Source organism: Molothrus ater, chromosome 15 (genome assembly GCF_012460135.2).
Source record: "Molothrus ater isolate BHLD 08-10-18 breed brown headed cowbird chromosome 15, BPBGC_Mater_1.1, whole genome shotgun sequence".
Taxonomy (NCBI): Eukaryota; Metazoa; Chordata; class Aves; order Passeriformes; family Icteridae; genus Molothrus; species Molothrus ater.
The window spans coordinates 3190577-3211355 of record NC_050492.2 but is presented as its reverse complement, the minus strand read 5'-3'; the positions used below and the strand labels follow the sequence as shown (position 1 = coordinate 3211355).

At 52.7% G+C, this 20779-nt stretch overlaps 1 protein-coding gene across 2 annotated transcripts in view; it reads left to right on the top strand.

Moving 5' to 3' along the window:
* PSD2 (pleckstrin and Sec7 domain containing 2) overlaps nt 1-20779 on the top strand; it is a 78835-nt gene that overhangs the window by 33542 nt on the left and 24514 nt on the right. The window contains exons 2-8 of one of the 2 annotated variants that reach the window (XM_054516431.1): nt 6463-6565; nt 9005-9517; nt 13027-13515; nt 14590-14784; nt 18422-18502; nt 18956-19068; nt 20130-20190. In XM_054516431.1, coding sequence (XP_054372406.1) covers nt 9054-9517; nt 13027-13515; nt 14590-14784; nt 18422-18502; nt 18956-19068; nt 20130-20190 — 1403 coding nt within the window. In that variant the 5' untranslated portion in view covers nt 6463-6565; nt 9005-9053. The remainder of the gene's footprint in view (nt 1-6462; nt 6566-9004; nt 9518-13026; nt 13516-14589; nt 14785-18421; nt 18503-18955; nt 19069-20129; nt 20191-20779) is intronic. The other variant, XM_036391540.2, reaches the window with a different exon arrangement.

Genomic DNA, 20779 nt, shown 5'->3' with positions numbered 1-20779 from the left:
GGAAGGTTGGAAGGGCCCACAGGGCTCACCTGGTGCCACCTCCCTGCTCCAGCAGGGCCATCCCAGAGCTCAGGGCACAGGAATATCTAGAATATCCCCAGGCAGGGACACTGCACAGCCTCTGCACCATCTGCTCAGGGCTGGCACTGCCCAGGGCAGCAGCTCTGCCTCCTGGGCAGGGGCAGCTCCTGGGCTCAGGCCCTGCCCGTGGCTCTGGGGCCATCGCTGGGCCTGGAGCAGAGCCTGGGGCTGCCCTGAGCCCTGCACACAGGGACAGACTGGGGACAAAGGGACAGACTGGGACAGACTGGGACAGACTGGGGACACAGGGACAGACTGGGGACACAGGGACAGACTGGGACACACAGGGACACCCAGGGCTGAGGCCTCTCTCAGCTGGGGCTCCTCTCCAGGCTGAGTAGCTCCAGCTCCCTCAGCCTTTCCTGGGCACAGAGATGCTCCAGGCCCTTTTTCAGCTCCACAGCCTCCCTTGGAGCTGCTCCAGGAGCCCCAGGTCCCTCCTGGCCTGAGAAGCCCAGGGCTGGGCACAGTCCAGGCTTTCAGCCCTTTTCACAGGCTTGAGATCAGGATTGTTTCCCCTGTGAAGGGAGCAGTCAGGTTTGCATGGTCCACACCCAGGGCTGGAGGAAGGCTCAGTGCACCAAGTGCTGCCCAGCCAAGGTGTCAGTACGAGGAAAGGAACATGTAAAAATACTAAATATATTCTGTTATTTTTCCTGGTTTTAATAACTGCAAAAGAGTGCAAACAGGAAAGCTGTTAAGGATTTTAAGATTCATCTTTATTGTTTCCCATAAGCAAAAAAGCTGCTGTTGTTTCCCCAGGATGAAGTTTAGCAGGAGTCATTTGGATCTCAATGTGTCCTAATTGCTCTGGGGACTCTAATAAAAATTCAAAATAAGGAGCTGTAGGATTTGGTTTCAAGAAAAAGCATGTTCCATGCACAGTGATTTCTGATTACCCAAAGGCTCTTTTTTTAGCATGTAGCTGGTTTATTTTAGTCTGTGGGATATGTTTTATCCACAGCCTCTTTTCCACATTGGAAGTGAAGGATGTAGGAACTGCAGTTTGCACTGGCAGAGATGGATGGAAACCACTGGGACAGCATATTGCCCATAAGCAAGGACCATCAGTGCTGCAGGGGCTCTGAAGTGTAATTCTGGCATCAGTGTGTGGCTGAGGGCTCAGCCCAGCCCTGCCCCTCACAGCCTGCAGGAATGCTGCAGGTGCCTTAGAACTTGGTGCCACCAAGGAGGACTCCTGTCCAGAGCAGGGGCTGATGTACAGAGCAGTTTGGTGCTGCAAAAATCTCTGGTGTGCCCACATCTTGAGTTCACTATGCAATGCTGCTTTTCCTGTGTTCAGACTGTAACAGAGTGATAGAAGCAAAAGATTTAGAGAAAATCCAGAAAAAGGTAGGCAAATACTCAAAGGGGTGGAGAAGCTGTCTTCTGAGAACAGGCTAAGAAGGCAGGGTCTACAATCTGGAGAGGAGAGGCTGAGAATGATAATGAGGTCTTCAAAAACATATAAAAAACAAGCCCATGGAGGAAATAATTGAGGATTTTCACAATGAGAATGGTAGAAGGTTTTTATTTTCAGCCATGTTGAAAGGGCAGAGGTCAAAGCAGAGACATAAGAAGGAAGAAATGTGCTTCAAAAAGAAGAAGCATGGCTGTGATCTCTCCATGTCTCTACAGGATTGTCTCCTCAAAGAGCCCTGACGGTGCCCATGTGCAGGGTAACCTGTGACACCTGCCTTTTATAAATCCACTGGTAAGTCAGGTGATAAAAGCACATCCATCCCTGTCCTGCAGCCACGCTGGGGATGGGATCTACAGCCTGGACATCAAATGGATGGGATCTACAGCCTGGGCACATTCTATTCCTGCTCACAGGGGACAGGAACTCAGAGCACATGGTCCATCACAGCAAAGGATGGCACTACAGGCATTTTAGCCCAAGAGGTTCAACATCCCTTCCAACCCAAACCATTCCATGATTCTGTCTTCACTAGGCTGGAGGGAATGGGATGCAGAGCAGCAAGGAGAAACAAGGCTGCTGCAGGAAGCAGCCCAGCTCAGCATGAGCTTGAGGAAAAGCTCATGCTTGACTAAGCAGCAGGATTCTTCTCCAAGCTTTCCTGTGTCCCAGCAGCCAAGTGGTTACACAAAACTGAAGCGGGAGCCTTTCCAGTTCCTAACGCAGGAAAGAAAATTAAAAATAAATCATTTCCCACCAGCCATTCAGCTTCAACAAAAGCTGGGACACTTCCAGAGCCAGTCCCTGAAAGAGCTGCTGTGTGGTTTCCAACCCCTCACAAAATCAGGGCAAACTTTGCTGCTTCTCTGCCCGGCCTCTTTGGGACCAGTGCTTCCCTGCAGTGGATGCCAGCCCGGCTTCGCTGGCCCTGCTGCAAATCCAGCATCATCCCAAAGCACATGATGGGGTATTTCTGCTCTCCTTCCCTCCCAGCCAGCCCTGCCCTGTCTCCTCCTTGTCCAGGAGCTGTGCAGGACCCGGGGCAGGGTGGGGCTGGAGCAGGGAGTGAGTGGCTGTCCTGAATTGCTATCCTGTGGCACTGGAAACTCACAGTGATGAGCTGGTGCTGTGGAATTCTGATAAATGAAGGTAATAGCTGTTGGCTTGCTGAGTCTGGCCTGCAAACCAGGGCAGCATGAGATGGGATCCTCAGTCCCCTCAGGGCCACAGGGATGGGATCCTCAGTCCCTTCAGCCTCTCCCACCATCTCCCATCTCTCCCACCAAGCCCCAGTTCTGGGAAGGAGAAAAGGCCATGATTAGCCATGGACCATGGATGCTTTGGCTTCCCTCAGCCTCTCCTACAGCAATAATGTGCTCTTTCTAGCAAGAATCCATGTTCTTCTACTTATGGAGATCTTACAGAGCTGCTCTGCTCCAAATCATGGGGCTCCTGCTTAACAACTGTCTACAGCTAGCAGGGCCACATTATCTGATTTTTATTTATCTGTTTTCCTGACAGACCCTGTTTTGAATGCTACCCCTGGTTATGTTTGTGGGAGGCTGGGAACACTGGACATGCAAGGAGTGCCCACCCTATTCCCAGGACTTAGGGAAGAGCAGTCACTTGAGAGGGTGCCTGAGCCTGCAGAAAGGGCAAGACTTGTGAAAATCCACAGATGGGAACCCACATACCACTTTTCAACCCTTACCTGCTTCAGAGAGCACTTTGCAAAGCAGACACAGAATGAAACGAGGAGACACTCGGGGAATGTCAGCCTGCAGCCTGAGGAAGCCAGGCTGTACAGCTTTGGGACAGTCAGAGGAGCCCCAGAGGGACCTCTGAGCACACCCCTGTCCCTTGCCCCAGTGCTGCAGTGCATCCTCTCCCCACAGCCTGGTTCAAGCTGTGGCAGCTTCAGAGCCTGAGCTGCACTTTGGTGCTTTCCAGAGCAAACAGAACTGTGTTAAGTTTGGGTTTGAGCTTTGTCCAGAGCTGGTGACCTTTCAGCTGTCTGCTGGAGGCAAATGTGGACAGTTGCAACCAGCTGTTCCACCATCATTTTTTCTTCCAGGTTTTCCAAGTTGTGGAAAAGCTTGTCTGCTCCTCCCTTTGCTCTTCTGTCTTCTACCCTCTGCTCCTCCCTTTGCTCCTCTGTCTTCCATCCTGTCTGCTCCTCCTTTTGCTCTATCTTCCATCCTGTCTGCTCCTCCCTTTGCTCTTCTGTCTTCTACCCTCTGCTCCTCCGTCTTCTACCCTCTGCTCCTCCCTTTGCTCCTCTGTCTTCCATCCTGTCTGCTCCTCCTTTTGCTCCTCTGTCTTCCACCCTGTCTGCTCCTCCCTTTGCTCTATCTTCCACCCTTTTCTCCTCTATCTTCCCTCCTGTCTGCTCCTCCCTTTGCTCTATCTTCCACCCTTTTCTCCTCTGTCTTCCATCCTGTCTGCTCCTCCCTTTGCTCTATCTTCCACCCTTTTCTCCTCTGTCTTCCATCCTGTCTGCTCCTCCCTTTGCTCTATCTTCCACCCTTTTCTCCTCTGTCTTCCATCCTGTCTGCTCCTCCCTTTGCTCCTCTGTCTTCCACCCTGTCTGCTCCTCCCTTTTCTCCTCTGTCTTCCACCCTGTCTGCTCCTCCCTTTGCTCTTCCACCTTCCCCACACAGGTGGGGAGGCAGCAGGTCACAGATGAGCTGTAGGGTGGGAGAGACCCTCTGCAGCTGACCCAGGATGAGCTGGGAGTGTGGCAGGAGTTGGCTGCATGACTCCAGTCCAAGGCATCACCATGAAGAGCTCTGATCAGAGCCACAGACTGTCACAATCCAATCTGGCAGCTCCTCTGGAGATTCTGGGAAGCTTCAGCCACTCATAACCTGTGTGTGCTTCAAGTGACTGCCACTACAAGCAAAAATCAAGTGGTTGGTGACTTGTTGGGAGTTTGTCATGGGTTGCTACACCCTCAGCTTGTCTGCAGGCTTTGGGTGCACACAGCAGCCCCCAAGCAGGTGGGTGCAATAGGACCCACCTCAAGGGTCAGGAGGCTGAAAGAGGCCTGGGTTTCTCCTCCTGGCTGTGCTCAGCTCCAGTTTTGTCACCCTGGAAGCTGATGGTCTTCCCAGCTCAGCAATAGTCTGTGCACACATCCTGCCAGGGTTTCCCTGGTGCCTCTTCTCCACCAGGAACACAGGCCAAGGAGGAACATGACTAAGGCTTTAACTGTTGATTCCTCAGCACTCCTTCCAGACCACAAACATTCCAGTGAGACTTCAGGGAGGGTGAAACAGTAGTGTAATGCTCAACAACTGTAGTAGTTTATATGTAATAAAAAAATTGTGGTGTTTTTTTTCTTTTAATATAAAGAATGTAAGTTACTTAAAGTTAGGAGGGATGGCTGGGACACCACACATTAAGGTTTGTCAACATTTCTTACTCAGGCTCATCTCCTAACTGCTTTTAGTTTCCTGTTTTCTGGTTGCATACAGCTGTGCCAAGCTTGAACTGTTGGACTGGAATTCAGCTTGGGTGGTTCCTACTGGAGTTTTTGGATGGATGGCAGGGAGGTGGAGAATTTCAGCTCAAAGCCTTCTGGCTGTTTTTAAAAAATTTCAGTCAACCCTCCCACATTATTCATCTCATATTAAGAAAAAGACCAGCAAAGTTTTGCTGGAAAGATTCCTCCAAAGATTTGAGCAGTGTTTTGGTGATGCATGTCCTTCATGTCTGTATTATACCTTCACTTTGAGAAAGTCAAAATTTGGCCCATGTTAGGTTTTCAGTATTTTTTGAGATCACAGTGTGGTTGTGCTCAGGAGAGTGTTGGTAGTTTTGCAAGTAAATTCCTGGAAGATGCTGCATTGGCTGGGCCCTGCTGTCAGTGCATGGGAACACCAAATGCTGGGAATGATTTTCTCTCCTGGATTTGGTGGGAAAGAGATTTACAGCTTTTCCCTCTTAATTTGGGATGGCAGATGAACAGGCTGAGGAGACTTGGCCCACATGTGTGAACCTGAGGACTGTCCCAGGGGCTTGTTTTGCCCTCAGCTCCTGCAGGTGGGATTCTGGGCTACAGGAGGCTGATGTGCTGGTGACCCAGGAAGTCTAGGCCAGCCTTTCTCTTGTCAGGCTAGTGGAGAATGAAGCTGAAGGCCTACAAGGGCAAGCCCAAGAGAGGGTATAAGCAGATCCCTCTGCAGGGACTCGACACAGACATCTGCTGCCAAGCTGCTCCGTGGGCTCTTTCCAGCCACTGGAAAGCAGGTGGCACATCTGGGCCCTGACCCACCCATCACCTCTAGCAGCACACAGGCAGTGCTGTCCTGTCTGTTTATCTCCATCAACTCTGTGCAAGTCTGGCCTGTGAGCTCAGGCAGCTGTCTGTAGGGGACACACCATCTGTGGTGACCTGACATGCTCCCCCAGCCTGGGGTCACCTCAGGGGGACACATCACTGTCCATCCCTGCATTGTGCAAAACACTCTGCTAGAGAAATGTTGCTACATCAATCACTTTGATAGCTTGGATTTGCTTGCATTTAGCTCAAAGACCTTTACCATGGCTCTTGTTTATTGGTGGGGCTGAGGAGGGGCTGTTGGGGGGGATCAATCCAAAACTCAGGTATCTTACTCCATGGATCTGATGGGTGAAATTGGACATTCTGTGGGCTCACATTGACAGATTTCTCCTTAAACCTGCAACCACAGAGTCCCTTTGCTCCACTTTAGCTGACTGGGGGGGCTTTGTAAGGAAAGATGTAAGAAGCCCTGTGAAAGGAATACTCTTGCACTGCCATGTCTGAAAACCTCAGAGAACCAGAGCACGCTGAGGAAAAAGCACTTGCAGTGCTCTGCCAAGGAGCCATGGGATGGGTCTGGGGAACAGCCTGATGAGGAGCAGCAGCAGGGAGGCAGGAAACCAGCAGGATTCTCCTCTCTGGCCTGGGTCTCACTGTCTGTGCTCCCTTGTTGCAGGCAGGGGCCGTGCAGGGATCGGGAGCGCCCGGCTGCGATAGGTGCGGCCATGCCGTGCACACTGTGACAGCGAGGGATGCACACGGATGCACCTGGAGAAGAGGTAAAACTGCCAGCTCTGCCTCCAGGAGGGACCTGCCCCACCTCAGGACCATGGCACATGCAGCCCTCAAGGAGTGTTTCACCCCAAAGCCACTCCATGCAGGGCTCTGAACTCCCCAGCCCATCACACGTCCCAGCTGTGGGGAGCAGGACATGGAGAGCGGGCCAGATCTGAGGTCCAGGATTGCCTGGGCTCTGGGATGGGAGCAAAGTCAGGCAGGAATTGGGGTTCCCCTTGGGATCTGGCCTGCTCAGCAGCAGCTCAGCATGTACTATGTGGTTCTGCCCTTACCCAGGCCACAGAGGGGTCCAAATCCCTCCTCTCCCTTACTCAGGTGCAGAGGAAGCAGCAGCAGGGAGGGGCTGCTGACATCTCCACAAGGTGAGAGGTGCTCTGTTAGAGCAGAGGCAGCTGCAGTTCTGCACCCCTTCTAACAAGAGCTGACCTGGCCAAGCAATTAGGGATTTTACTGCTAATGAAAGCTTCAGCTCAGCACGTGGGAGCTCTCAGAGTCTGCTGCTGAACCTGGGCACCCTCCTGGCTGCTCAAAGGTGATGGCTTACTGAGAGAGAACTTAAGGCAGGAAATTTGAATGATCTGCTTTTGAATGTGAGTTAGGAACTGAGTTAGGGGGAAAACCCCAGAGTCCTGTCTGCCTGCTGGCACTGATTAGCCAGGCTTGCTGTGCAGGTGAATCACAGTCACGTCACCAAATGGTTTGGGTTGGAAGGGACCTCAGAGATTTTCCTCCCACCCCCTGCTCTGGGCAGGGACATCTTCCACTATCCCAGGCTGCTCCAAGCCCTGTCCAACCTGGCCTTGGACACTTCCAGGGATTCAAGGGCAGCCACAGCTGCTCTGGGCACCCTGTGCCAGGGCCTCACCACCCTCCCAGGGAAGAATTTTTTCCTAATCTCTAATGCAGCCCTGTCCTCTGTCAGTGTGAAGCTATTTGTCCTTGTCCTGTCACTTCATGCCCTTATCAAAGTCCCTCTCCAGCTCTCTTGGAGTCCCTTTAGGTTCTGGAATGGGCTCTAAGGTCTCCCTGGAGTTTTCTCTCCCCCAGGCTGAACAGACTTATGAAGACAGATAATATTTTAAAAATATCTGTGAAGACACATATTGCTTAAAACCAAAATCAGCTGTTACAATGGCTCAGCCTGGGTGCCATGCAGAATACTCCCGGTTCCAGAAGTGATCATTTCTGGTGACATTTGACTGCAGCTGTGGGAGGGTTATGATGGAGTAAAGCTTGCACAGCACTGTGGGGCTGAGGATGGTGCTTCTAAGACCTTGCAGACTTTGCATCAATTGGTCTATTTGCCAATAAAGTGCCTTTTTGTCAAAAAACTACTTATATCAGTGCAAAACAGTGTCCTTCCCTTGCCCTACAGAGAGAGTGCATCCCAGGGAATATTCAATCAGGACACTTTTGCCAGAGTTTTAGCTGGCAGCTTGTGACACCCATCAGCAGTACTTGTGTGTGGGGAAAGAGAAGTGGTGCTCTGGCAGGCAAGATACTCTGCAGAAATGCTAGCTCAGCAGGGAGAATCACACAGGTTGGCACAGCACAGCTGCTTAGAACAGTTAGAAAATAATAAATCATTCTTATTGCCTGTTTCACCTATTTCTCCTCTTTCTGGAGGGCAGGGAATGCAAGGGAATAGCATCCCAGCAGCAAGTCTGGGAAATGCAGCCATGCCACGTTGCTGTCCCCAGCCCTGGGGCCTAACCCTGGGGGAGTTACCACTGAGGAGGACAATGGAGAGGAGGATAATTGCTAGGGTCACCTCATAGGAGATTGTTTGAGCTACTGCCCATAGTGCCCCAGTCAGGGCGTATTTTGAATTAGAAGCCCAGCCTGATCATAGGATGGAGTACACTGCCAAGCTCAACATGGCTAACAGGAAGAGTAGGCCTAGGTTAAGCCTGGGTGGGACACGTCCCCTGTTCTGAGGCTCTCTGGAGTTATGGCAGCAGCAGGAAAGGTGGGTGGCTCAGCACCACAACAGAGGCTTTTCCTCTCTCGTCTCACTGCCCTGAGTAAAGAGCACTGGGCCTCCAAAAGCACCAAACACCAGAATAATCCTTCCCTGCTTTTACACCGAGGATGTGAGGTGGGGTGGGGGCTTCAACCTGCCTTCCCATCCCCTCCCGATGCCCACGTTGCTGTCCCCAGCCCTGGGCGGGACACGTCCCCTCTTCTGAGGCCCTCTGGAGTTATGGCAGCAGCAGGAAAGGTGGGTGCTGGGCTCTAATGCCTCAGCACCACAACTTTTCCTCTCCCATCTCACTGCCCTGAGTAAAGAGCACTGGGCCTCCAAACACCAGAAGAGTCCTTCCCTGCTTTTACACTGAGGATGTGAGGTGGGGTGGGGGCTTCACCCTGCCCTCCCATCCCCTCCCCATGCCCACGCTGTGCTTTCTTTTCCCTCGCAGGCAGCAGCGAGGCTGAGCTGAGCGCGGGGAGGGATCCCACGAGCGGACCATGAGCGAGAGCAGCCCCCTGCCATGGCGTGCCTCGGATGAGGGCGAGCCGCCTTCCCCGGGCCCACAGCCGTCGCCGCCGGCCTGCAGCGATGGGGACGAGCCGCCGAGCCAGCCAGCGGAGCCTGCCAGCGGCAGAGCCAGCCCCCGGCACGACGCTCAGCCCTCCCAGGCGGAGGGGGAGCAGCGGGACGAACATGTGGCAGCGGTGACAGAGGCGGGCGAGCGGCTCAGCGAGCAGGGACAAGGCGCTGCCAGCGAGGGCGGCCGTGCGGAGCGGGCAGGGCTGGCCAACGGCGTGGGGCGGGAGCACCGGGACACTGCCGGCCCCAGCAGCCCCGAGCTCGGGGACAGGGGCTCCCCCAGCCCCCAGAGAGCGAGCGGGGCCCTCAGCAAGCAGCGGTGGCACAGCGTGCTGGGATCCTCGGAAGCGCTGAGTGCCGACGAGGCGGAGGAGCAGTTCGGGTAAGGGCGGCTCGGTGCTGGTTCGTGTGTGTTGTTTTCGAGGCTCCTTGGTTCGAGTTACTCGGCTCCCTGTGTAACTCATCAGTTTAAGGAGCTGCAGCTGCTCTCATGGCTGACTTTCCACTCCTGCTTGGCTTCTCGCACATTTTTTCCTTGTTTGTAACTTTTTACTCTTTTTTTTTTTCTCTCTGGACTTCTCACACAGTTTTTTTTTTCCTGTTACAAATGCAGAAAGCTGTGATTAGAGCTCACAGAGCCACTGTAGTGAAGGGGAAGTTTTTGGGATCTTGAGAGGAGCTGATTGTGCTCCCATTTGCAAGTGGCAGCACTTATGGCAGAGTTACCTGAGGTACCCTAAGGCAAGTGCAGCAGCCTGGGGATGCTGCAGAGCCAGGCTTGTCTGGGAGGCTGGTGTGCCCTGGAAGTCCCTGGCAGCATGGCCAGCCCTGGCAGTCCCTAGGCTAGCAGGTGGCAGCTGTGCATCTGAAAGTGGGCACGGCTCTGAGCTCTGCTCTCCACTGCACCTGTGGCAGGTGTTACCAGTGCCTGGGTGACAGGAACAGCAGTGTGAGAGGTACAAGTGTCATCCAATTCTCAAGTGCCTGTGACAAACCTGAACACGAGTCCCTGAGTCCTCTCTTCTGGCAGCCTGGCTCACAGGAGAACTCTCCAGGCTGGGGCACACTCGCAGTGGTGTGCTGTCCACAGCTCATTTTATGCCTCTGCAGGTTTCTGGACCTCCATGGGATTCTGCAGGCTGGGGGCTTAGGGGGGAAGGACAGGTCACCGGGATGAGGAGAGGTTCTTCCCGTGCCATTCCTGCAGGAGGGTATGGATGCTTCCCTTTGCCACCAGAAATCAGCCAGGGCTCTGTGTTGTAGCCACCAGGGGTTGATTCCTGCTGTGAATTTTACAGCCCTGCCTGTGCACCTACCCTGGGGCAGGAGAGATGCTGCAAGCAGGAGGGGCTGAAGCAGAGCAGCAGGGGTTGTCCCAGAGGAGTGTGGCCTTCTGAAGAGGAGCTGTGAAGGGACAGGGTGGCCTGGGGATCACCTCCTAGCTCTGGCCCCATGCAGGCTCCGTGCTGAGCTGTGTGTTCCCAGCACTGTCTGGAGCATGGGCAGCAGAGCTGGGGAGCCACGCAGGGCGTGGGCTGACAGCAGGCATCCCTCCTGCTTTGTTTCTCTGCTGTTCAACAGGCTTCTCTAGAAAAGGCTGGTGGTTTGTTTCACTCGAGAGCCCCAGCAAGAAGCAGCAGCACTGCTTCAAAAAGCCCAGCTGAAGGTGTTGCAGAGGAAGTGTCCGTGCAGGCTGCTGCTGTCCAGAGAGCTCGGGGAGCCTGTCCCCAGGCAGGTCCCAGGAGCCCCTGAGCTATGCAGTCGGGTCTTGGATAGCTGCAAGTCTCTCAGGTTTCAAGGGAATCATATTTGCCTGGTAGGTGGCTCCCTGGCAGAAGCTGCAAGTTCAAGAGGAAACTAAGGGTGGTCAGAGAATGCTGCTGCAATCACTGGAAGTGCAATTATTTTAAGGTACTAGGGCATGAATTGGTAGAAGTGGCAGGCTGAGGATTTGGAGATGATGCAACCTGACTGGGGTCTGCATGCAGAGTCCATGATCTCGTGCTCTAAACATATTCACTTGGAGAGCAAATGAGTCTTTTGGGAGGCTGAATACACAAGGGACAAGTCACACGCTATATTCAAAGCAGAAGGGCAGCTGGAAAACTTCTGGGACACAGCTGAAGTCTGGGAAACCACTTAGAGCCTGCAGATTGGGTTAGCTGACTGCACTGGAGCTCATCAGTGCTTTGACCACCTATCTTTAGGGTAAATGGCAGGAATGTGTGGCTGGGGACAGTGGACTGTCCACTGTCCTGGGTCAGTGTGGGTCAGGAAGAGCTGAGTGACCAAGGCACCAGGACCTTGCTGTCATCCTGCATCACCTCTGAGTTCCCCGATTTTTTCCTTTACTCCCCTTTGAGGAATTGCTGTAATGGCCCACTCTGGTTATAGGAGAACCTGGTCTGATGTTTTACTAATGAGCGGTCAACTATTTGTTCCTGATGAGAAATCATTTGTCATCATCTGCACGTTGCTGCTTGTATGATGCATTTTCTCCCTGAATTTTAAAGTACTTTACAAAAAGGTGTTGAGTCTTGCTCTTCCCACTGGAATGGAGAATTAAAGGGGGAAGTCATCCAAGGTCATCACTCCATGGTAGAGCTGGAGAAGAACCCATTATTGTCCTCCTGAAGGTAGGTTAGTTCCTGCATCTATGCAGGAAATGGTTGGCTAAAAAAAAAATCAGGCAAACAGAGCCAAAGATTGAGTGTTTGTGTTGCAGTTTGCATTAACTGAATCCCTTTTCCCCCTTTCTGGTTTATCCCATGGCATCTATTGTTTGTCAAAGCCCCATTTTCCTTTCATTGTGGCTGTGTTGCCTAGAGGTCTTTCACCTCCTCAGAAGCCCCCAGCATTGGCCCTGCTGATCTCAGGGAGGTCACAGCTCTGCACTCCAACTGCAAGATCCACCAGGGAATGATGCTCTCTATTTTCAGCCCCATGAACTCATGGAAAAAGAACAAAATTTTTAACAGAGAAATTCCCACCTTTTGCTTGTAGGCACCCTCAGCACCTGCAGTTTTGGGAGTGCAGCTTTTTCCCACACATTTCCTCCCATGGCAACATATAGCTGTCAAAAAATTCACATTCCATCAAAGAAAGTTTCAGAAAAACTTTGCAGAAAGACTGCAGTGCAGAGGCAAGAAAGTCCTGGTTTCCATCATGTCCTTCTCTGGCGGGATCCACACTCCACCAGCACAGCAAACTTGAGATGGCAAGTTGAACATGAGTCCCTGCAAGCTGGGAGGGACAACCATGTCCTGGGGGGCATCAGGCCCAGCATGGCCAGGTGGGCATGGAAGGAGATTGTCCCACTCTGCTCTGGGCTGAGGTGGCCTCACCTCGAGCCCTGGGGCAGTTTTGGGCACCACAAGAAAGATCTAAAGCTGTTGGGGAGTGTCCAAAGGAGGGACACGAGGGAGGTGAAGGACCATCAGGGGACAAGTATAGGGCTGGAATATACAAGGCCTGTGGTGTGAGCAGTTAATAGAAATGATTCTGTACAGTGTATTGACAGAGCAGGGCTATCTTCCCTGGGATTATGGCAATGTGGGACCTGCTAAGTGATAACCAGGAGGTTATTCTGGCAGTGGATCCAGTAGCAGGTGTCATATGCAAAAGTCTCCACTTCAGAGGTCTGGCTTTTTACTAGAACATGACCAAATTAAGGGCTGGCTGGGCCTCTGGGATTGTTCATCACAAAACTGTTTTTTTTCAGCTCTAGAACCTTGTAACAAAATTGGGAATCAGGCAGGTTATACCACAGAAAGATCCCAAGGGCCATTATCACAGCAGCCATTTCTGCCTCATCTCTTGCCTGCCAGCTCCAAATAGAACAGGGCAAGAATTGCCTTGACAGTATTTTCTACATTTCTCCTTTCGCTCCAGGTTTGCTTCTGGAGATGCCAAGCTGAGCTGCAGTGATGATGACAGGGAGCATTTCCAATTCAAAGACATCAGGGATGGCTTCAGCTCGACCTTTGAGAAGATTGTTGAGTCTGACCTTATGAAGGGCACCTACTACAGCAGCCTGGACTCTCTGGACGTGCTGTCCCTGACGGACGAGACAGACAGCTGTGTCAGTTTTGAGGCACCCCTCACCCCCCTGATCCAGCAAAGGGCCAAGGAGAGCCCTGAGCTCCTGGAGCAGAAACTGGCAGCCCAGCAGAGAGAAGCCCTTCACCACATGGCTGCTGATAAGCAGGAGCAGGGGGCAGCCAAGCCAGCAGAGGGGGATTTTGGGAGCCCTCTCAGACACTCAATTACCAGCAGCAGGTCAGAGAATGTGCTCAGCAGGCTGTCCTTGAAGAGTATCCCAAATGGGTTCCACGTGGAAGGCTCTGAGGAAGATGCCACCAAGATCATTAACTCCATCAGGTAAGGAAGGGAGTTTCTTGGACAGTGGCTCCTTTTCTTATGAGATCCCAGTCCAGGAGCAGGGCTCAGCGGGCATGATTGAGTTGGAACTGCTCTTTCACCCCTTGTGCTTCCTCTCATGTGCTGTTGTGGCAAAAAGGCCAAACACCAGCAGGAGAACTTCCACCTGCACAGCCCTTGGCAGGCTGGGGACAGTCAGGTGCCCTCCCAAATGCCTCTGAAGTGCAGGGAAACCTCAAGGTTCACTTAGGACAAGGTACCCCTACAGAAACCTCCCCAAAGGTTCTTCTGCAGGCAACGAGAAGATCAGCAGAGACTTGATCCTCTGGACCAGCTCAGACCCAACCATCACACCTGGGAGGCATCAGCTCATCTGTAGGGCAGTTCCCTGCATGAGGAAGCCAGGTGATGAGTAACCGGGTCAGGGGAGAGCTGGAGTGAGGTTGTATGTCCAGCTATCAGGCCAGCAGTGAGTCACACTTCTTGAAAATGCTTGATTGGTGCTGTAAGTGGCTTTGGGCAGGCAGATTAAGGGCTGTATGCCCACCTACATGGTGCCAGCAGGTTGTCTGTGGGCACAGCTGGCCATGAGGCCAGCAGGCAACTGCAGGGGAGCAGCTCACCAGTAAGAGCCAGTCTGGTGCCAGTCCCATTGACATGATTTGTACAAGTGCAGTTTCCCATCCTCAGCAGATAACCTGAACTGAAAAGCATAGCACCTATCCCCAAGATTTCCATGATGTCCATGGCTTGGAAAGTGCTTTGGATCCCCAGTGGGGAGAGAGGAGGCTTAAAAGGTGTTGAGGCTGCTTACTTTGCTACACCCTCATTTCTCAGGGGGAAGCCGCCCTCTCTCCGACCTTTTCTACCAATTTGGAATTACACTGCACTATTTTATTTGAGCTGAAATGAAGGAGGGCTTGTCCAATGTCCAGTTCATAGCCATATTGCTGGTTTTTCATATGTTCTTTTTTTGTGAGAGCAAGAAGAAATCGGAAGGTGGAAAGGTGGCGTTTTCTGTGCCTTTCACGGAGTCACGCCGTGGCTCCTTGAACATTTCTTGTCTCTGCACAGCGATGCCAGCCTGAAGGACACCCTGTCAGACTCAGACTCAGACATGGGCAGCACGGAGCAGCTGGACCAGGGCAGCACAGACACGCTGGCCAACGGCTGCAGGGCAGACAGCGAGGCTGCCAAGAGGTTGGCCAAGCGCCTCTACAACCTCGAGGGCTTCAAGCGCTGCGACGTGGCCCGGCAGCTCGGCAAGAAGTACGTGGGGTCAGCCCTGCCAGGGTGACAGGCTGGGGATGGGGAGCACTGCTCATGCTGGGAGGGCAGGAAAAGGCAGCAAGGGCCAAGTCTGGGTGCTGGATGGAGTTGGGGCTGCTGGAGATTGTAGGAGTGCTGGGGGTAGGATGGTCAGGATGGATGGAGATGAGAGATCTCTGAAGCCAGGTCGTGGAACTGGGGGTTTATTGCAAAGGGCCTGGGTGCAGGGCCCTGCTGGGAGCTGCCAGGCACAGCTCAGAGCAGGCCCGAGAGAAGTAAAGAGAGTGGTACAGAGAGAGAAGGCAAGAGCATGGTAAAGAGGATGAGAGAGGAAAAGAGAGGATGAGAGGATAAGAGAGCAATGTTCCTGTTCCAATACAATAAATCTTCTGTGTTTAATATTCTAATTCTCACTAACCAATCTAGTGCAACATACAAATCCTACAGCATTTACATACAGCCTGTAAGAATCATTACATTGCCATACTGTGTTACATTTTAAACCCTAAAAACTCCTCTTTGGGCCCCTTCTACCAAGCTAGTGGGATCTGCTCTGACCCTTGGGCCTGTCTGCAAGCAGAGGGTGTTGTTCCATCAAAAGGGGATTGCCTTCAGCCAGCCATACCATTGTTTTCCAGTTGTTAAGTAACTAAGGGATCTCAAAGCTTGCTTTCATTTCAATCTCGTTTATAGTTTCCATATTCTCAAAATCTTTTGCCAGGCAATCATATTTATAAAGCTTTCCTGTTTCATCTTCCCCAACAGATCTTCCCAGTTGAAGCTGGGAGCTATATGTCCTTAAAATAGGAATGCTACAAGCTGTCTGTAGTATTGGGCAGTAAATGTCACAAGCTGCTGCCCACCAGAACCAAGAGCTTCCTGCCTTTGGGAAGAACCCAGCAAGATTAAAGCAATCCCCAGGCTGAAGGGTTTGGGTGCCAGACCTGCCCGTGCACTGGGCTCCCTCCACTCCCCAGGTTTTTCACGTCTGCACCCCAAAATGTCCTTGCTGCAGAGCCTTCCAGCCCAGTGTGTACGAGGGTAGGAAGGGTTGGCTGGAGAGCCAGGGACACACAGGGAGGTCCAGGCTCTTCAGCTGGTAGATTTGCCTGGGTAAGGCAGAAGGGAAATCAAAAAATATTCAAAAGTGGGAGGGGTACAGAGATTTCTAAGAGACAGAGTAACAGTAACGAGTGTAGCAGTAACAGATTATTTTAGGATGCCAGTGGGTGTGAAGGCACCAATCCCCATCATCCTTTGCCTGGATCAGATATAACCTGTGTTGCTGGGATTTTTTTTTTTCTTTTGTCCTTGGAGTGTCTCCCCCTTGCCCAGATCAGCAGAACACACCTGTCCCTCAGCAAATACCCACACTTTCAGTCCAAGGCTTGTGTGTGATTCCCAGCTTAGTGCTGGGACAGAAGGAGCCCAGGAATTGTCTCCTAGAGACTGGCTCTTTGCATCACCTGGCAAATCCTCATTCTCCTCCTTTGCTGAGGCTCTTGCAGCAGGTGCATTGCTGGTTGCTCTTGCCTCAGGTGTGTAACATCCTTCTCCTTTCTTTCAAATTTGCCATGACAGCTCACTGAGGGGGGAACTTTCAAGCCCTGGGTTTCTGAGTCTGTCCCTTTGCTATTTCCTGCAGTCCTCACTCACACCTGCAGCCCTCACACCTCGGGGGAGGCTGTTTGGTGACCCACATCTGGGGATTCACACTGCCTTTGAAACAAAAGTTTTGTTTTGATCAGCTGGGTTTTGACATCTGAACCATTTCCTGACATGAGACCTAAATAGAGCTGCAGACTCTTGGTGGATTGGCAGAGCAGGAAAGGAAATAGGGTGAAGATAGGTATTTATAGGTATTAATATAGGTATTAAGTCAGTCTTGCTCACTTACAACAATGTAAGACCAACTTATAATGCTGGGAACAGACTAAGTTTAAGTGGTGCTTTCAGACCAGCTCTATGTAGGAGGGCTGTACAAAAAGTGAAATCTCATTTTATCACTTCTTTTTTCTTTGTGATAATTGGCAATTTTCTAAAAAAAAAAAAAGATAAAGTAAACCAAAGCCAAAACTATTCATCATTGTCAAACAGGCAGAAAAGGCTTGACAAACAAGGAAATGCAGGTTGGATATCTCCCCACAGTTTGTTTCCATCTGCCTCAGTTCTGTGAAATTAACCTAAAACCCTGAAATTCCCATTGGCAGATGTTTGGGAGACTGATCTCTCCATGGAAGTTCCATCAGTGCCCACAGGACATCTTGTGCTGGGTGGAGACTGAACTGTCCCAGGCTGTGAAGGTGGCACTTCCTTGGAGGGTTTCCCAGAATTGTGCTCACCAAATCCCTGTGGCAGCAGCCCAGGACAGCTCCAGCAGTGCTCAGGGATCTGGGGTCTGCCAGGGTCCCAGCCTTGGGCAGCACAACAAGGTTTTGTTTCACCCCCCAGAGATGAGATTTTACTCACAGAGGTTCTTATGGCACTGAAGTGCCCCAGGTGATGCCAAAAGGAGCTCTGCTCCTCAGGGCAGTGGGATTCAGGTAAAACATCACAAATTTTCCATGTCCAGACACATGGGAATGGACTGGGAGAAAGGCCAGGGCTCCTGTGTCCCCCTGAGGTGGCTTCTGACCTGGTCAGAACTCTTGGTGCCTCCCAAAGCAGGCAGAGGGATGGAGCATCAGACTGGGCTGTAAGCTGAGAGGAGGTCTGTGGAGGCTGAAAGGGCAGCAGCCAGAGGATGCCAGGCATGTCCCCACAGGAAATGCCTTGCAGGGCCACCAGCCAGAGCATGGCAGGAATGTCCCCATGGGAAATGCCTTGCTCTCCTTGTAGGAATGTCTCTGTCATGGTGGAAGTGTCACCCATTCCTGCAGGAAGGGCTGGCACTGGCACAGAGACAGAGGAGGGTAATTCCTGAGTGAGGAAACCAGAGCAAACACAGAAGTCCATCTCAGGGTGGGACAGGGTCATGCCCTGGCCCCTGTTGTTATCCCATGGCCTGGGACATGTTAACTGCCTCTGGGGCTCAGGGAGAAGAGTCCCATCTATGTCACTGGGTCCCTGGAAATGCAGGAATTTGTTGTTTGCAGGGGTCTGGCTGCCTTCTGATGTCTTGTAACACTGTCCAGCCCCTTTGGCAGAGTCAGCAGCCCTGCCTGGAGCTCCTGGAGCTCTCCTGCTGCAGTGTCCAGCAGCACCCACCTGCCCCAGGAGCAGGGGCTGTGCTGGGAGGGTGGGATGGAAGCCCCTGTGGGTGAGAGCAGGGACATTGCAGTGGGAGGGGGGACACAGCCAGCACTGGGAGAGAACCAGGTGTTGGAGGAGCTCAGGATATCCCCATGGTTCCTCTGGCTGGTTTGGCAAGAGGCTCTGCCTGGCCAGCAGCACAGCACAGGGGTGCAGCAGGGCAGGTGTCTCTCATTCTCAGGTGTCTGGGGCTGGCTGTGGGCACTTCAAGGAGATCTTGCAGCAGCACTCCAGGCCAGGAGCAATTCTCCCTGTGTCTGAGATGGTGTCTGCAGTGTCTTGCTGAGATTGGGCTGGCCCAGAAGCAGCATTCTGCTGTTCCTCTTGTGGACAGTGTCTTCTTCTTCCCTGATGAAGGGGCTGACCACTCCCTCTTTAATTACAGTAATGAATTTAGCAAGTTGGTAGCAGAGGAGTATCTCAGCTTCTTTGACTTCACTGGCCTGACCCTTGACAAAGCACTCAGGTGAGCTCTGGGATGGAGAGAGTGGTGGGATTTTGGGGTTTCCTCCAGGCTTCCCAGCACTGTGTGAGCCATCCATGTGACAGGAGCAGGGGCTGGGGGGAGATCCAGGCTGTCACTCAGGCTTTGGTATCACCTTTTGGCCTCCAAAATGGGCTTCAACAGGAGGGCCCACAGCCTGCTTCCCCAGGGTGGAGAGCAGCTCTCCCAGGAATCCCATCCCATACAGAATCAGAACAAGTGGGAGCAATTATTTTTCTTTGGAATGGGCAACCCATCCTGGTGCCACCACACCCAAGGTGGATCAGATTCCAGCTGGCAGCAATTCCCCTGCACAGCTCCATGGATCCCTTTGCACCCCCTCTGCAGGCTGTGGGACTTGGGGGCAGGACAAATGACCCCTGTCTATGTCCCACCCTGGGCAGGACATGTCTAAGCATCCCTTTGTCTGTGCAGGACGTTCCTGAAAGCGTTCCCGCTGATGGGAGAGACGCAGGAGCGGGAGCGGGTGCTGATCCACTTCTCCCGCCGCTACTGCCACTGCAACCCTGAGGAGAGCACCTCTGAAGGTACTGCTGCCTCTGCTCTGCCTCCCTGCCATGCCACAGGGCACCTGGGCACAGGGCTGGGGTGCAAAACCAACCACAGCCAGGCAGACACAGCCACAGCTTCTCCCGTCCCCAGGGATCCTGCCCTGGGCATTGTCCCTGCCCTGGGCATTGTCCCTGCCCTGGGTATTGTCCTTTCCCTGGGCATTGTCCCTTCCCTGGTCATTGTCCCTTCCCTGCTCACTGTCCCTTCCCTGGTCATTGTCCCTTCCCTGCTCATTGTCCCTGCCCTGGTCACTGTCCCTTCCCTGGTCACTGTCCCCACCCTGCTCAATGTCCCTGCCCTGGGCATTGTCCCTGCCCTGGTCATTGTCCCTGCCCTGGTCATTGTCCCCACCCTACTCAATGTCCCTGCCCTGGGCATTGTTCCTTCCCTGGTCACTGTCCCTGCCCTGGTCACTATCCCCACCTTGCTCACTGTCCCTGCCCTGGTCACTGTCCCTGCCCTGCTCATTGTGTCATTGTCCCTGCCCTGGTCACTGTCCCTGCCCTGGTCACTGTCCCTGCCTGTCCCTGGGAGGAGCTGGGGATGCTGGGTGCTGACAGACCCCTCCAGAGAGAGCCAGAGCAGTCTCCACGTGCCAGCTCACAGCACTGAGATGCAAACACATTCTGGCACATGGACTGGTCCTTAAAGAACCTCACAAAAAGGGCTAGAGAGCACCAGGGACTGGAATATTACTCTCCTGGAATATTACTTTCACAAGCAGCTGCTTTTGGTTTAGAAGTGGGAAGTTTGGTCTTTTAAAGGAAAACTGCTTTGAAGCCAATTTTGTGGTGGTTGTTTTAGGGAAAGGTAAAGTCTGAGGGAAAAGAGGATGTCTTTGGGGCTTTTTGTGTTGTTTGTTTTGATTTGTTTTGTTAAATCCTGCACAACTGAAGGAAGCAGATATTCTTTAGGGTTCCCAGACACAGCAACTGGCCTTGGTTTAGCAATGGCTGAGCTGTCAAGACAGCAAACACCAGAACTGCATGAGAAGGGGAGTAACCAGCCCCAGCTGTGTGACTGTTGTGTGTTTCAGATGGGATTCATACACTCACCTGTGCCCTGATGCTGCTCAACACAGACCTCCATGGCCATGTAAGTAGCCCCTGGAGGAGCATCCATCCTTTATTCCTTCCCAGGGAGGAATCCCAGGGTAGATCTCTGTTCCCTGGTGCTGAGTGTGTTGCTGGACAATTGAGAGGGGTTGGCAGAGAGTTCTCTGACCTGCTCCAGGTGGAATTTTGGGTACCTGGGGACAGTGCACACCTGAGTGTCACTGCCAAAGGCACGTGTCCTGCTGCCATCAGTGATCCTGCCCAGGCCAGGCAGTGCTGCCTCCTCTCCTGCTGCCCAGGAGCCCTCAGTGAGCTCCTCCCTGCCAGTCCCTGGGGGCTGCTCCTTCTTGTGATGCAGACACCCCTCCCCAAAAACTGCTGCAAGGGGGCCAGTGGGTTTACACAGGTCTGGATTTGATCTTTCCTTCCCAAAACATGCAGTGAGTTCCAGCTGTTCCTTTTCCCCAGGATGTAACAGGCAGCCACTGGAGAGTTTCATAGGAAAAAAATAGAGTGAGCAGAGCTCAGTGTCCAGAAAAGTGGCTGGAAAATGACAGAAGCTGTGAGAAGATCTCTCAGCACCTTCTAGAGGCTCCCAGTGACCTGTCTGCACACAGTGGGACAGTGATTG